Source organism: Tiliqua scincoides, chromosome 2 (genome assembly GCF_035046505.1).
Source record: "Tiliqua scincoides isolate rTilSci1 chromosome 2, rTilSci1.hap2, whole genome shotgun sequence".
NCBI lineage: Eukaryota > Metazoa > Chordata > Lepidosauria > Squamata > Scincidae > Tiliqua > Tiliqua scincoides.
Window position 1 is genome coordinate 70802627 of NC_089822.1, and position 15577 is coordinate 70818203.

General features: G+C 42.8%; 1 protein-coding gene across 2 annotated transcripts in view; it reads right to left on the minus strand.

Moving 5' to 3' along the window:
- Positions 1 to 8543: 8543 nt before the first annotated feature.
- MAMDC2 (MAM domain containing 2) overlaps positions 8544 to 15577 on the minus strand; it is a 67315-nt gene continuing 60281 nt past the window's right edge. The window contains exons 12-14 of one of the 2 annotated variants that reach the window (XM_066616204.1): positions 10830 to 11089; positions 9971 to 10055; positions 8544 to 9499 (exon numbers count right to left, since the gene is read on the minus strand). In XM_066616204.1, coding sequence (XP_066472301.1) covers positions 9435 to 9499; positions 9971 to 10055; positions 10830 to 11089 — 410 coding nt within the window. In that variant the 3' untranslated portion in view covers positions 8544 to 9434. Of the gene's footprint in view, positions 9500 to 9970; positions 10056 to 10829; positions 11090 to 15577 lie in introns of those variants that run through there. The other variant, XM_066616205.1, reaches the window with a different exon arrangement.

Here is a 15577-nt window from a genome sequence, read left to right on the forward strand (position 1 = left end):
CCTGATGTCATAACTGTAAAAGAGGACAAGGTACCCCAAAATGTCGGACAGCCAAGAAAAATATAGGACAAAATAAAAGCTAAAAACACTCATATGCTGATTTCATGTGGTTAATTTAAACACGATATTATTATTATATCTAAAACTATATTAAATATAATGTTCTAATTGCAAGAAGGCTATGTGCTGCCTTCAGGGGCCCACTCACATGGAAAACAACAACAACAACAGTATTTATATACCACTTTTCAACAAAAAGTTCACAAAGCAGTTTACTGAGAAAATCAAATATCTAATGGCTCCCTGTCCCAAAAGGGCTCACAATCTAAAAAGATGCAACACCAGCAGACAGCCACTAGAAAAGACACTGCTGGGGTAAGGTGGGCCAGTTACTCTCCCCCTGCTAAATAAAAGAGGAGCACCCTCTTTTAGGTGCTTTTTAGGAAAAGGAGGACTTGTAAGTTCTTTTCCACTTATAAAGAGGACCTGTCCTGGAAAAAGGGGACACGTGGCCACCCTGATCAAGACGCACGTAACTTTTAGATACAAACTACTGGCCTTTCTATGGTCCAATATGACAGTTCTCATTTTTAATCATGCAAGGTTCTCATTTAACTGCAGTTGTAGTACCTGCTATTTAATTAGAATTAAAGAGAGGCAGATTGTCTATCTTTAATCTGTTGGGTGCTTCAACAGTACCATAAGAACATAAGAACAGCCCCACTGGATCAGGCCATAGGCCCATCTAGTCCAGCTTCCTGTATCTCACAACGGCCCACCAAATGCCCCACGGAGCACACCAGATAACAAGAGACCTCATCCTGGTGCTCTCCCCTACATCTGGCATTCTGACTTAACCCATTCCTAAAATCAGGAGGTTGCACATACACATCATGGCTTGTACCCCATAATGGATTTTTCCTCCAGAAACTCGTCCAATCCCCTTTTAAAGGCGTCTAGGCTAGACGCCAGCACCACATCCTGTGGCAAGGAGTTCCACAGACCGACCACGCGCTGAGTAAAGAAATATTTTCTTTTGTCTGTCCTAACCCGCCCAACACTCAATTTTAGTGGATGTCCCCTGGTTCTGGTATTATGTGAGAGTGTAAAGAGCATCTCCCTATCCACTCTGTCCATCCCCTGCATAATTTTGTATGTCTCAATCATGTCGCCCCTCAAGCGTCTCTTTTCTAGGCTGAAGAGGCCCAAACGCCGTAGCCTTTCCTCATAAGGAAGGTGCCCCAGCCCCGTAATCATCTTAGTCGCTCTTTTTTGCACCTTTTCCATTTCCACTATGTCTTTTTTGAGATGCGGCGACCAGAACTGGACACAATACTCCAGGTGTGGCCTTACCATCGATTTGTACAACGGCATTATAATACTAGCCATTTTGTTCTCAATACCCTTCCTAATGATCCCAAGCATAGAATTGGCCTTCTTCACTGCCGCCGCACATTGGGTCGACACTTTCATCGACCTGTCCACCACCACCCCAAGATCTCTCTCCTGATCTGTCACAGACAGCTCAGAACCCATCAGCCTATATGTGAAGTTTTGATTTTTTGCCCCAATGTGCATGACTTTACACTTACTGACATTGAAGCGCATCTGCCATTTTGCTGCCCATTCTGCCAGTCTGGAGAGATCCTTCTGGAGCTCCTCACAATCACTTCTGGTCTTTACCACTCGGAAAAGTTTGGTGTCGTCTGCAAACTTAGCCACTTCACTGCTCAACCCTGTCTCCAGGTCATTTATGAAGAGGTTGAAAAGCACCGGTCCCAGGACAGATCCTTGGGGCACACCGCTTTTCACCTCTCTCCATTGTGAAAATTGCCCACTGACACCCACTCTCTGCTTCCTGGCCTCCAACCAGTTCTCAATCCACGAGAGGACCTGTCCTCTAATTCCCTGACTGTGGAGTTTTTTCAGTAGCCTTTGGTGAGGGACCGTGTCAAACGCCTTCTGAAAGTCCAGATATATAATGTCCACGGGTTCTCCCTCATCCACATGCCTGTTGACCTTTTCAAAGAATTCTATAAGGTTCGTGAGGCAAGACTTACCCTTACAGAAGCCATGCTGACTCTCCCTCAGCAAGGCCTGTTCGTCTATGTGTTTTGAGATCCTATCTTTGATGAGGCATTCCACCATCTTACCCGGTATGGATGTTAGGCTGACCGGCCTATAGTTTCCCGGGTCCCCCCTCTTTCCCTTTTTAAAAATAGGCGTGACATTTGCTATCCTCCAATCTTCTGGCACCATGGCCGTTTTGAGGGACAAGTTGCATACCTTAGTCAAGAGATCTGCAACTTCATTCTTCAATTCCTTAATAACCCTTGGGTGGATGCCATCAGGGCCCGGTGACTTATTGATCTTTAATTTATCAATGAGGTCTGAAACATCTTCTCTTTTAACCTCTATCTGACTTAACTCCTCGGTCAGGAGGGGCCGTTCGGGCAGCGGTATCTGCCCGAGGTCTTCTGCCGTGAAGACAGATGCAAAGAACTCATTTAATTTCTCTGCCATCTCTAAGTCTCCTTTTATCTCCCATTTCCCTCCCTCACCATCCAGAGGGCCAACCGCTTCTCTGGCGGGTTTCCTGCTTCTAACATATTTGAAGAAGCTTTTATTGTTCCCCTTAATGTTGCCGGCCATGCGTTCCTCATAGTCTCGCTTGGCCTCCCCTATCACCTTCTTACATTTCTTTTGCCACAGTTTATGTTCCTTTTTATTCTCTTCATTAGGGCAAGACTTCCATTTACGGAAGGAAGCTTCCTTGCCCTTCACAGCCTCTCTAACTTGGCTGGTTAGCCATGCGGGCACTCTCCTGGATTTAGTGGAACCCTTCTTTCTTTGCGGTATACACCTCTGCTGGGCCTCTATTACTGTTGTTTTAAGCAGCCTCCATGCACTCTGGAGAGACCCTCCCTTTCAACCTCCTTCTAACCAGCCTCCTCATTTGAGGGAAGTCCGCCCGTCGGAAGTCAAGGGTTTTTGTTAGAGATTTGCCTGGTATTCTTCCCCCAACGTGCACGTCAAAACGGATCGCAGCATGATCACTGTTCCCCAATGGCTCAGTAACGTTTACATCTCTAACCAGGTCCTGCGTACCGCACAAAATTAAATCCAGAGTCACCTGTCCTCTGGTGGGCTCCGTGACTAGCTGATCTAAGCCACAGTCATTCAGCACGTCAAGAAATCCGGTTTCCTTATCGTGACCAGAACACAAATTGACCCAGTCAATATGAGGATAATTTCAATACTTTCAATAATTTCAATATGAGTACCTTTCAATACTATGGTTTTAAACAACTAATACCTGTACAATTTAAATTTTTTTTTAAATTAGAACGATGAGCAAACATAAACAAATGCACCCCATCCCCCAAATCACTGTTACACAACAATGTGGCCGGTTATCCACCACTAATTAGGCAGACTTTGGCTGCAATCCTAATCACAGTTTCCTGGGAGTAAGCCCAACTGAACACACTGGGACTTACTATGTAAACATACATAGGATTGTGCTGCTATCTGTTACAAAAAGCCTCTTTCACTTTGTCAACCCTGTGGCCACTTCTCTAATTTTCAGTGACCTGTCTGCTTTCTTACCTTTTTTTTCTTTGGTTCTCTCTTCAGCTCCTCCTTTGTCAGCTGACATCAACTGACTTCTTCCCCCTGCTTTTTCCCACATTCTACTCGCTATTTTCCTTTGTTCTACATTCTGTAACTTCATAGCAAGGAGGCATTCCTATAAGATTATGTAACCTAAGAAGTACTATACAGTGCAGTGGCATAGCTAGAAGGGGTGCAAAGCTGAAGTTTGACAGGGAGCCTGACCACAGCATGCAAGTGTCCCCTCCCCTTTGGAACCATGGGGGGGGGGGTAAAACAGAGGTGTACACTGTGAAGAGGGAGAGGCCCCTTGCAGGCTGTGGGGAGGCTTCCTGCCAAACTTAGTGCTTTGCACCCCTCTAGCTACGCCACTGATACAGTGTACAGGGTTAAACTGGATGATATTCTTGGAGTCTCCACCAGATGGCAGGATAAGATTCTGTTAGTTATAGAAGATTCAGAATCATAACTATACTGTATTATGAGATGACTGAGACTTCATTTGAGTTATGTTCAAGACATATTTATATTTATTGGAATTAGTGATGCTTGTTTCTAGAGAGTAAGATAGGATTACAGCCTAAATCTTACTGAACACAATGGGTTTACTTCTGAGTAAAATGAAATGACACAGGACATGCAGGTCTCCTGTTGTCTTGTGTGCTCCCTGGGGCATTTCATTCACTTAACGAAGGACCGCATATACAGTAGTGGTCAAAGCACAGCAAAGAGGTTCTTAATGAGGCAGTCAGGACTCCCATAACACAGGCCTGCAAAACTGAGGGTCAGAAAAGATTTTTCCAAACTTTATGGTGGCTTGATATGAATTCCAAAAATGGCATCTGTTTTGCTCTATCACATCTAGTTTTTGAGACAGGGCATAGCCTCTTTAGTGAATGGTTCAAGCAGCTTCCTCATGAGGAAGCTGCTTGAACCATTCACTAAAGAGGCTATGCCCTGTCTCCAAAACTAGATGTGATAGAGCAAAACAGATGCCATTTTTTGAATCGGCACCCCAAATATACCCAAGAATTGGTGTAACTTTAAGGAAGCAAAATGTGTGTTGGCCTGTGTAACCTGTAGCAGAGTGTCTGTTTACAGGACAAAGAGGCTCTTAATGCAAAGAACAGGCAGTCTATCTCCAATAGCCTGTGCAACCAGCTAGTGTCTGGCAGGGAGTGTCTGTTTACACAACAAAGGCAATAGATTGGACTGAATGTTCACTTGTCTTTAAGTAGAGCACACCTGTATTTGTATTTGATTTGTAGTGAAACTCTTTTTACAGGATGATATAAAAAAACCAGCTTAGCAAGCAATTTTATTCATATTATGGCTGATGGTATTTTGTATCCATCCAGCGCCTTATTGCAACAGGCAGTGTGATCAGGTGCTGGAACAAGAGGGGGAAAACACCACTAGCAGTTGGCCACTGGCCAGTCACTACCAGTATCCATGATGTCTATCCCACCCCCAAGCTCATGCCATCAGCTCCTACAACTCACCTGAGTGATTTCAGTTGGAACAGCCCCTTCCCCATCTTTCCAGAGAAATAGTCATGTGCCCTGAGGTGGGCGCAGAAGATAAGCCTGAAAGGATTATTTTATTTATTATTTCATGTTGGGATTATTTCATTTTAATTCATAAACTGCTTTGTGTACCTCAGTAGAAATATGCTGTATAAACACAGTAAACAATCAACCTGAACTCTTCAGGATATCTGAAGCATTGCACCATCCTGGGGAGAGGATGAAGAGAGGAACCAGTCTAACAGTGACATCTCATGCTGTACATGTGTTGCATTGCTGCAGCAAACCTCTTTTTCTGTCTCCCCTTTACAGTAAATAGATTTGGATAAATCTTAAATTGCCCCATAGCATTTTCATGCTAGATATATTCAGGATTCCACTTGTGCTGCAATAGCACAAGTCAGAATACGAGTCTGACAAAAGAGGGGGGAAAAGCACTCTCCTAAAGCCATATTCCACTATTGCTCTAGTGCAGGGGTGACCAAACCTCGGCCCAGGGGCCATTTGCAGCCCTCAGGGACCCTCAACCCAGACTGCTGGGATCCCCCAGTCTACAATGAGCCTCTGGCCCACCAGAGACTTGCTGGAGCCCATGCTGGTCCGATGCGACTATTCTCAGTGCGAGGACCAACTGTTCGACCTCTTGTGCGAGCTGCAGGCCAAGGGTTCCCTCCGCTGCTTGCTGTCTCACGTCTGTGAAGCAGCAGCAACGGAAAAGGAAAGGATGGCCTTGCTTTGTGCAACGCCTTTTCTAGGCCTTGAGCTATCACGAGACTGTCATGCATTCATACAAGTTCCATCTCTAATATATTAATTTATGTAATTTTTTTCAAATTTTAAATGTAAATTAATTTTTTCCCCAGCTCCTAACACAGTGTCAGAGAGATGATGTGGCACTCCTGCCAAAAATTTGAACACCCATGCTCTAGTGGAAATGCACATTCTAGTCCAGAACCTATTGTCTGGGTGAGGGCATGTGAGGGCTTTTTTCTTTTCTAGGAGACTGAATATAATTGGATGTCAGTTTCACTGAGGCCGCAATCCTAACCAACTTTCCAGCACTGATATAAGGGCGATGCAACTCTGAGGTAAGGGAACAAACATTGCCTTACCTTGGGGAGGCCTCCATGACTACACCCCGACTGCAGGATGCAGCACATGCCCCACTGGCACAGCTATGCCAGTGCTGGAAAGTTGGTTAGGATTATGCCCTGAGTAGGAAAAATAATTGTCACTTGTTAACTGTACTATCTGGGTCCCAACAGCCTATTTTTTTCTGACCCTTGATAAACAAAGAATGTACAGTTCTGTTGCCATGCGTATTTGTAGTACAAGAGCCTGTGTTGAATAAAGCATGCATTTCACCTTTCTCCTAGACCTCTGTTTGAGATAGGGCTGGGAGTGGCAAATCAAGTACTCTCCTTCACTCCAGTCAAGTAGCAAAACTCACTGCTCTGTTTCTTTCATTCATTCATTCATTCATTTTCTGTCTCCCTCCCTCCCTCCATCCTTCCATATGTATGAAGAGATTGTATGCATGATGTCATTGCTTAGCAACAGTCGTCGTGCTTATCTGCTGTTCTCATTTAGGTTATGAGAAGGTAGTATGTTGGGTTTTTACCTAGCAACAACTGCATTTCTCCATACATATAAGAGGGAAATGAGAGTTGGGAGGGATCTAAATTAGACTACCATTTAACTTAGTTTTAATGTGGTGATAGTTAGCCCCCTCTTCAGCATTGGTTCAGGCTGTTTAGATTTAAAAAAAAAAAAGTTAGACCATGGCACCCAGCCCAAAAAACTGTTTATAGTTCAATACACTACCATTGCAGTTAGTTGAAATGGCACACATTTCATTGCGGTGCAAAGCAAGCAAACTGCACCAGATGATCCACTATAGTTTTTGCTTTAAAAAGACTAAGCTTGTCCAAGTTTTTGTTTGCAAGATACTTTTTGTGGACCAGCAGGATAAGTGTTTCTTCCAGGGTGGTCAATAAGATCTCCAAAATAAATCATATTTAGCTAAATATAGTACACCAAGCAGCAAATAACCTCCCATTTGTCTTACAAAAATACACCTAAAGAAAATAGTTCAATTTGTCATCTGAAAGAGAGAAGATAAACTCAAGTAGATTTCTCTAGGAAGGTTATTCTAAAGTCTAGTTGCCACTGCAGAAAAGGCTTTTGTCTCTCTTTACCACTAGCCTTGCTTCTGACAATAGTAGTACTACCCAGAACAGGGCCTCCAAGAATCTCAGCACATGAATGGGCTCACATGGGTGTGGTTGGTCTTTTGGCTATACTGTACTGGTCCCTGGCCTTAAGGTCAGCACTAGAATTTTGAAGTATACCAGCTGAAGACCAGTAAAGTACATTAAGCAGAGGTGTAATGTGTTCACAGCAGCAAATATCAGTTAATCAATCGGCTGCTTCTTTCTGGCAGTGATGTGTAATGAGATTCAGGCCTGGGGAGGCAATACACACACTCTCTGTCCTCCCTCAAGCATAATCTCCCCCCCCCCCCAAATAAATTAAGATCAGACTCTGGCACACACTCTCTCTCTCTCTTCTCCCTCCCCCCAGAAATAATCTTTAAAAACTGACTTCTTCCCCCACTCAAAGCTAGGGGGAACTCAGCACAGGCTTCCTGAAGCAACTGAAAAGCTGCTGCCCTGGGTGCTATACAGAGCAGTCATTTGCTTAGGCTCCCTCTTTTTTCATTCTCCCCCCACTTTATTTTTTTAACAGAAGAGAAGCAGCTCTTCCCACTGCCTCCCCTTACTGATGCAGACATCCTGCTATTTTTAAATTGTGAGACCCCCATGATTACAGCCTCATCTGCTGAAGGCAACTGTTCCTGATGCCTCCCCAGAGACTGACTACACAGGTCGTCTTTTTTTACTTTTGGGCAAACTGAAGCTTTTCCTGGTGGCTATAATTGCACAGGCATCTCTGCCTATTTTGTTCCTTGTAAGCCACCATAGTGACCAAGCTGATTGGCAGCTGTCCTTGTTCCCATGGTCATTGTATGTATGTTGCTTGAAATGGAAAGAGCAAAAACAAGCAGCTGCAGAAAGGCAAAAGTACTTTTTATTTTTAAATTCATTTTTGGGTCCTTTTAATTTTTTTTACCATTTGTTGGGTGATGTGAGGATCTGCCTACCTTGACTGCACATCACTGCTTTCTGGATCAGCTGTATCTTCCGAATTCTTTTCAAAGGCAGCACCAAATAAATATGGTAGCCTAGAAGTTACTAACAAATGCATGACAATGATGGCAAGATCTGTCTCCAGGAGGATTCGCATCTGGACCCACAAAAGCTGATGAAAGGTAGTTTGAGAAGAGGCCGAGATAGTACTTAAAATTTCATTTTATTAGATAATTCATAATGATAGAAAGCATGTGAAATACATTATACATGTGTGCACACACATATACATATAAAATGCACACCCACACGTATCTATAAAATGTTCAACAAGTCAAGTGTGTGGTATCTTTATTGCTGACAGGAATGCAAGTAATTCCTGGCTGAGTAGCATATAAAGACCATTCTGTGCAAGTCATCAACCTATTATGATTTTTAAAAATGTAAAACTGCATGCCAAACTGGAAGTCTTCCATAATGCGTGCAGGTCAGTATTGTTGTGTTTAAATTACACAGAATTATATTAGAATATTTACAGAAGTCTGTTAGGTACAGGGATGACAAATGGATTCCTTATGATAAGTGCTTGGCAAGGAATAACAAAACATTCAATTAGTGGGGACATTTAACATGTTACCAATCTCCCCAAAGGGATTTATTTTCCTGAACAACAGTTGAAACAATTGCATTCAGACTAACAGCATATCACTAGTGCTCAATACTATTTTCTTCATTATTTCAAAATGTTTTAATCCATTATTTGCTTAAGACAAAACATTCATTGAATGCAGATTTAGTTAACACAATGACAGATTGTGTCCATTTTGCGTTCTGAAAACTATGTGCCCAAAAATATTTACCAAAAAAGCCTCTTCTACTGCAAAACTCTGTGCAAAATGAAAAAGTCCTTTATAAAAACTGATGTCACATGCAAAATAAAATACAATTTAAAAAATGGAGGGAAGCCCTGAGTCAGTAACTTTATTGGCAAATCCAGGATTGAGTCTTTACTGAATCCTCCCCTTGCCTTTGTGTCTTCAACAAAATAGTTCAATATTTATCACTTTAAAAACTGAAGAGGAGGAGACAAGAATGTGCAGTTTCTACTGCAGATAAGCAATGTGGCACGTCACCTGCTTCTCAGAGCTCAATAGTCAATTTCATTAAAATCAGCAGAATATCCAGAAGACTGGAGTGTTGTTTCTCCTGTTTCTAGAGAGAAAGGGGAAATATTTTCAATGTATCTGCATATTGTATCACAGGAAATTATTTTAGCCTTAGAGTGAAAAAGCACAAATCTAGTCACAAATCTAGCTTTTGATTCTTCCTCAGGCATGACAGACTGCACAATCATATGCATGTCTACTCAAAAACTAATCTCATTGTCTTCTATGGGACTTACTCCCAGGAATATCTGTATAGGATTGTAGCCTTAATGACAGAATGGTTTTAGCTCAAAAGCAAAAATATAATGGTAACATTTATTATGTACTTAATATGGGTAAGAGCTACTGTAGTAACATCAGAGAATCAATTCACAACAGCCACTAGAAGTTGTGTAATTTTATCATTTTTATATTTCTGGTTTGAATTTTGTATATTGCCTGAGCTGCCTACAAGCAGTAAATGTGACTCAAGTGCTATAAATAAAATGAGGGAGAACTCAAAGCAAGTGACATTTACCTTTACAAGATCCTGGCTGAAACAAAATGTCATCTACAGCAATGTCACTTCTTATTGACACACCACGGATTGCTTCAAATATAATCTGTAAAAAATAAACAGACCCCAATACAATATCTTAGCTAAATAAGTCATTTTCTTTTAAATATAGCACATGATTTGCTGTGCTGTCTCCTTAAATTTTCTCAGTAAGACTGAGTTTTCAGGAAATATCTCATAGGAAAAGTTGTGAAACACAGCTAGAGCCTTAATACACAGGCACTGCCCCCCAGCAGTGGACCTCCCCAGTCCCACGTCCAGTGCAAAGGTCCACAATGGCGCCCCTCCTGTGGGCTATCACCGCCCCCCTACTCACCTGAGGCTCACGGAGCCTTGCACAACCCAGGACCACGTCGGGGAAACCTCTTTGAGGTTCCCTGACACTATAAACTCCCATTGGGAACCTCAGAGAGGCTTCTGCAGGGTCCTGGTGCCTCACCTGGGGCTTTTGCCCCATCAGACCTTATGGTAGGTCCACAACTGCCGCCCCCCATATTCATGGATTTGGTATCCACAGATCATTCCCTCCATTCCCATTAACATTGTTTAGATCCTTACTGCTGCAGAAATGTTCTTCGTTTTACAGGTCATTATAAGCATACAACCTCAAAGCATTGTGGAAGTAGGCTGCAGGCAGCCTGAATGCTTGAGAAAACTAGACTGAACAGTAAGAGAAAGCAGAAAGTTAACTGTGTCTGATTCAACCATACAACATACAGGAACACATCAGAAATTGAAGTTAGTTAAGTGGTTGTTATCTTGTGATAACAGACCATGAACATTCCCTGTGATCAGATTCAACCCTGCACTGTTGCCTTACCTGATGATAATTATTACTTGTGTATTCAATTAGGCCTCTTAACCATGAGATGCTTTGTTCACCTCTTCTTCTCCAGAGGAGGGTCTCATCCTTTTCACCATGCTTTTTCATATAAACATTTAATATCCCTGTCCCAGCGCCATACATGTGGTAAAAAAACTTAAGACACTGGTGTCCAGACGTCCATCGTAGCAACTTTGAGGTAAGCCGTGCTTTCTGTCCATAAATCATATTAGATGCCTCAATGTACATATAATAACCTTTAAAAAAAATAAAATTGAAATGTTTACCTTGATATATTTTATAATTAGAAGTTCTGACCTAACATATTTCCTGCTTAATGAATTACTTTACTCTTAGTTCAATTAGAAACACGAAGACTGTAATGCAGAATATTATTAACATTTCTATTCCAAAAGAACAGCCTAAAGAAGTGACAGATCATGTAACGTTCAGTTGATAAATTAAAGTGTCTGTATATAACACACACTTTTGGGTTGGAGGTCTTTAATCCATCATTGCAATATATGAATAAGTAGTGAATGACTCACTTTCCTTATAGGTCCTTGTTGAAGTTCCTCATAATCTCAGCCAAAGAAACCCAAATTATTGTTCCATTTATCATGTCCTCAACATGAATTATGATAACTAATAACATTTGTGCAAAGATGCCGAGTTTCCATATAGATACTCATCCTGCATTGCTTTTTATAAATGAATCATTGAAAGTTTGTTTCCCTGTTTTAACAAGAAGGCTTTTATGTACCAGGAGCAAGAAGAGTACATAAGAAGTTGGGGGATAATTTGCCTTCTAATAGTAAGGTATTAACACGTCATTTAGCCTCAAGATACATAGAACAAAAATGTGAAGTTGTCATTAAGGAGTGAACACTTGCTCATTGGGATTCCAGACTGCTATAGTTTATTTAGACCAGTGGCTCTCAAACTGGTGGATTGCAACCCACCAGCTTGTGTAAAGCTTCCCCCATCCCTTTAAGGGGCAGGGAAGGTGGGCGGCAGCAACGTGATCCCCAGGATCTCTTCGCTAAGGGCAGCAAAATGGGGTGCTTTTACTCACAGATGGCCAGCGTGAGGTCCAAGAGGTGCAGGGAGCCCTGTGCAGCCCTCTGTAGGGTTCCCCAATGCTTAGAATGTTCAAATACAGCAATTGAAAAGCCAGTTTCCAGGTCTGCACAGGGCTCCCCGCACCTCTTGGACCTCACGCTGGCCATCTGTGAGTAAAAGCATTCCCCCTTCACCACCTTTAGCTATGTGATCCTGGGGATCACATCGCTGCCCTTACCCCTCCTCAAATCTCTCTAAAACTCCGAGAATCACTGATTTAGATAATTTCATTTATTTTAGATTTAGATAATTTAGATTATCAAAATTTAGATAATTTAGTTTATCAAAATTTAGATAATTTAGATAATTTCATTTATCCCCAAAAAGCAAGAGAACATATTTCTCTTTACAACTTCTCTTTACTCTTCTTAAAGCATAAAATAAGATTGCCTTCTATAGGCTATAATAGACATAAAACAGCACGTAAAAAGATGTTAAGGAGCTTACTTAAGGAATATAGTCTTAACCACAGAATCTCACCCATGGATGTCGGAAGCTGCACTCCCAGCTAGGATGGAAGCTGAACAGCCCAATCCTATGCTTCTCAGCACCCATTAGAGCAGTGGCACCAAAGGAGCTACTACTGTATCCAGCATGTGCTGAGAAGCGGCCGGGAGTCTCCTTGGGGGAAGCAGACTTTTGTCTCCTTCCACCGAGTAAGAGCGCAGGGCCTGCAGTGGGTCTCTTCTAGTCTGCATTGGCTATTTTGCCAGTGCAGACTGGATGAATCCTGTGTCGGGCTTTCCAGCCCTCCCCCTGCCCCACCCTTGTTCTGCACTCCCCCCACCCCACCCCCCACCCCCAGAAACTGCACCACCATCCAGCAGTCTCACTTACCCCTGGCGGTGGCACGTCCTCCTCCTGCCGGCACTAGGCCCAGTGCCTAACTGGTGCAGGCCCAGCACCAGCACTTCCTACTCTCCAAGAGCCGTAAACGTGCTTTACAGCATGTTTATGGCATCTGGCGCTAGAGCTCTGTGCTAGCGCTGGGAGGGTTCAGAATTGAGCCCCAAGTATCCACCTGTTCCACACTGAGTTGGATGCCACAAGGAATAAAGTTAGGGCACACAGGCTCTTCCAGAACACTGGAACCGTTAACAGATATTGCCAGCATACAGGTAGTCCCTCCCTGACTTAGGGCGCAACCCTAACCAACTTTCCAGCACTGGCGTAGCTGTGCCAGTGGGGCATATGCTGCATCCTTCAGTTGGGGGGCAGTCATAAAGGCCTCCTCAAAGTAAGGCAGTGTTTGTTCCCTTACCTCGAAGTTGCATTGCCCTTATGTCAGTGCAGGAAAATTGGTTAGGATTGCGGCCTTACATCCAGGTTCCATTCTGGAACTGACATAAATCAGCATGGAGCTATCAAAGAGGCATGGAAACAGAAAGCTGGATTACCAGTTCTTACTGCAGAAGCACAAACATGGTTGTCTGTAAATTGGGACATTCGTAAGTCATATGTCTGTACCTGGGAGACCACCTGTATTTTCAAACATCAAGTGTAAGAACCAGAAACTTGCTTTAAAAAAAAATTATCTGTCCTATCTATGGTAAAATTATTTTGTCTTCCAGACATCAACTCTCTGTAAAATGGTGCATACATGAAATGACTGATAACTAAACAGCCTTCAATATAAACAGACCAAGGGAAATGACCTTGTGTTCTTAATTTGTATGGTAAATTTCCCTGATCAAGTTATTTCATTACCAGTCCTTCATTATTATTCATTATAAATTTATTCATTATTTGACCTTAATTAAATGAATTATTATTTCACCTCACCAACAACCTGCTTCAGACACTGCTTTATTATGAACAAATGAATCTCTGTCTAATACTTGAGATTCTGATATGAATGGTTCTACTTCTGTATTTTTTAACACAAAAGCTTATATGTTGGATCAAACAATTCCTTCAGTAAAGTTTATTAGTATAGATAATACCAATCAACTAAATGGCTTTAGTCAAGTAATTAAATATTTGAGCCAACATATAAGCCTTTTGTGGGATTATATACTTGTATATGTACTTATACAAAGCTTTCTAATATTTTAGAAATTTTTTCAAGTAGGAACAATGATTGAGTATAAACAGCTCCATATGTGATTTTTTTTTCTCCCCTTAACAATGCATCATGAAAAGCTGAGAAGCTTTATGTAAGAATTTATTGAGTCTCCTACCAGTCCAATATGTGGATGTGCAGTAAGACAAACTCTTCCAAGTCTTACAGTGACTGCTTTTAACTAGAGGCAGTCCAATTCTGAAGTAGCATTGTGCCAGCGCAGACCCTTTGTGCTGGCTCTTGAGTGTATTAAATGTTTATGGCATGAGATCTGGCCTTGCCAGCACAATGACATGCCTTGGCTCCAATCCCTGTGCAGGCCAGCACAGATGAGTTTTGCGACGGGCTGTGCAGGGGATGGGAGAGGGTGGCAGAGGGGTGTTCCAGCGGTTTGGAGAGGAAATTTCTTGGTAGGGGAGGGCGGAATGAGGGAGCATTGGGCCTCGAAGCACAAGATCAGTGGCGGCAGCACACTTCATATCCTCACCCCCTTTCCCAGGCCTCAGAGCCCTACATGGACTGTTCAAATATATGCCAGCTAAATTTGAGTAGCCCCATAGAGCAGGTTGGAGTGTTAAACAGGGTAAGGGGAAAAATATCCCCTTATCCTGAGATGACATCCAGCAGCCTCCTACCCCGCGTTGGATACAGCAAAGGCCATGAGGCATGGCTGTACCAGCGCAGGGTTAGGATTATAGTCTCAGGGCCCAATCCTAACCAATTTTCCAGTGCCGGTGCTGTTGTGGCTATGGGGTATGCACTGCTTCTTGTGTTGGGGAGACAGCCTTGGAGGCCTCCTCAAGGTAAGGGAACATTTGTTCTCTTACCTTGGGGCTGCATTGCGGCTGCCCTGGTGGTAGAAAGTTGGATAGGATTGGGTCATTAATATGCTCCCCCACTTGAGGACAATGAATAAATGCATGTAAAACTGTGTGAGGCATTAGGAATGGATTTCAGTGAACAAGGGGTTAAGGATACAAATCCAAAACACGGATGAGGCTTAGCTATATGAAAGATTATGCTGTGAATTCCAAGCAATAAAAACCATTTATTAATTGGGGGGGGGGGGAAGATACTTGGCATCTCCTGATAAGATCACAAGAGCCCTGCTGGAGCAGACCACAGGCCTATTTTGCCCAGCAACTTGTTTCCTACGGTGCCCAACCAGCTGCCTCTGGGGATCCCATGTGCCAGACATGAGGGCAATATTCCTCTCACCATTGCTCCCCTACAACTGACATGTACAGGTATACAACCACTGAGAGCCATCACGACTAGCTGCAATTAGCAGACATCCTCCAAGAATTTGTCCAATTCCCGTTACGACCAACACCACACTGTGTGGCCGTGAATTCTATCAACTTAATTTGGGATCATGTGACATACTTCCTTTAGTCCAGTGGTTCCAAAACTTACTGCTGCTGGACACCCTAAAAAACTAGAAGTGACGGTGACCTAAAACGCATCACATGGTGACATCACCACCATTCACTTCCAGGTTTGGAGGCCTAATGCAAACCTCCAAACAGCAGTAAGAGTCAGGACAGGTGGGAGGGCTTTT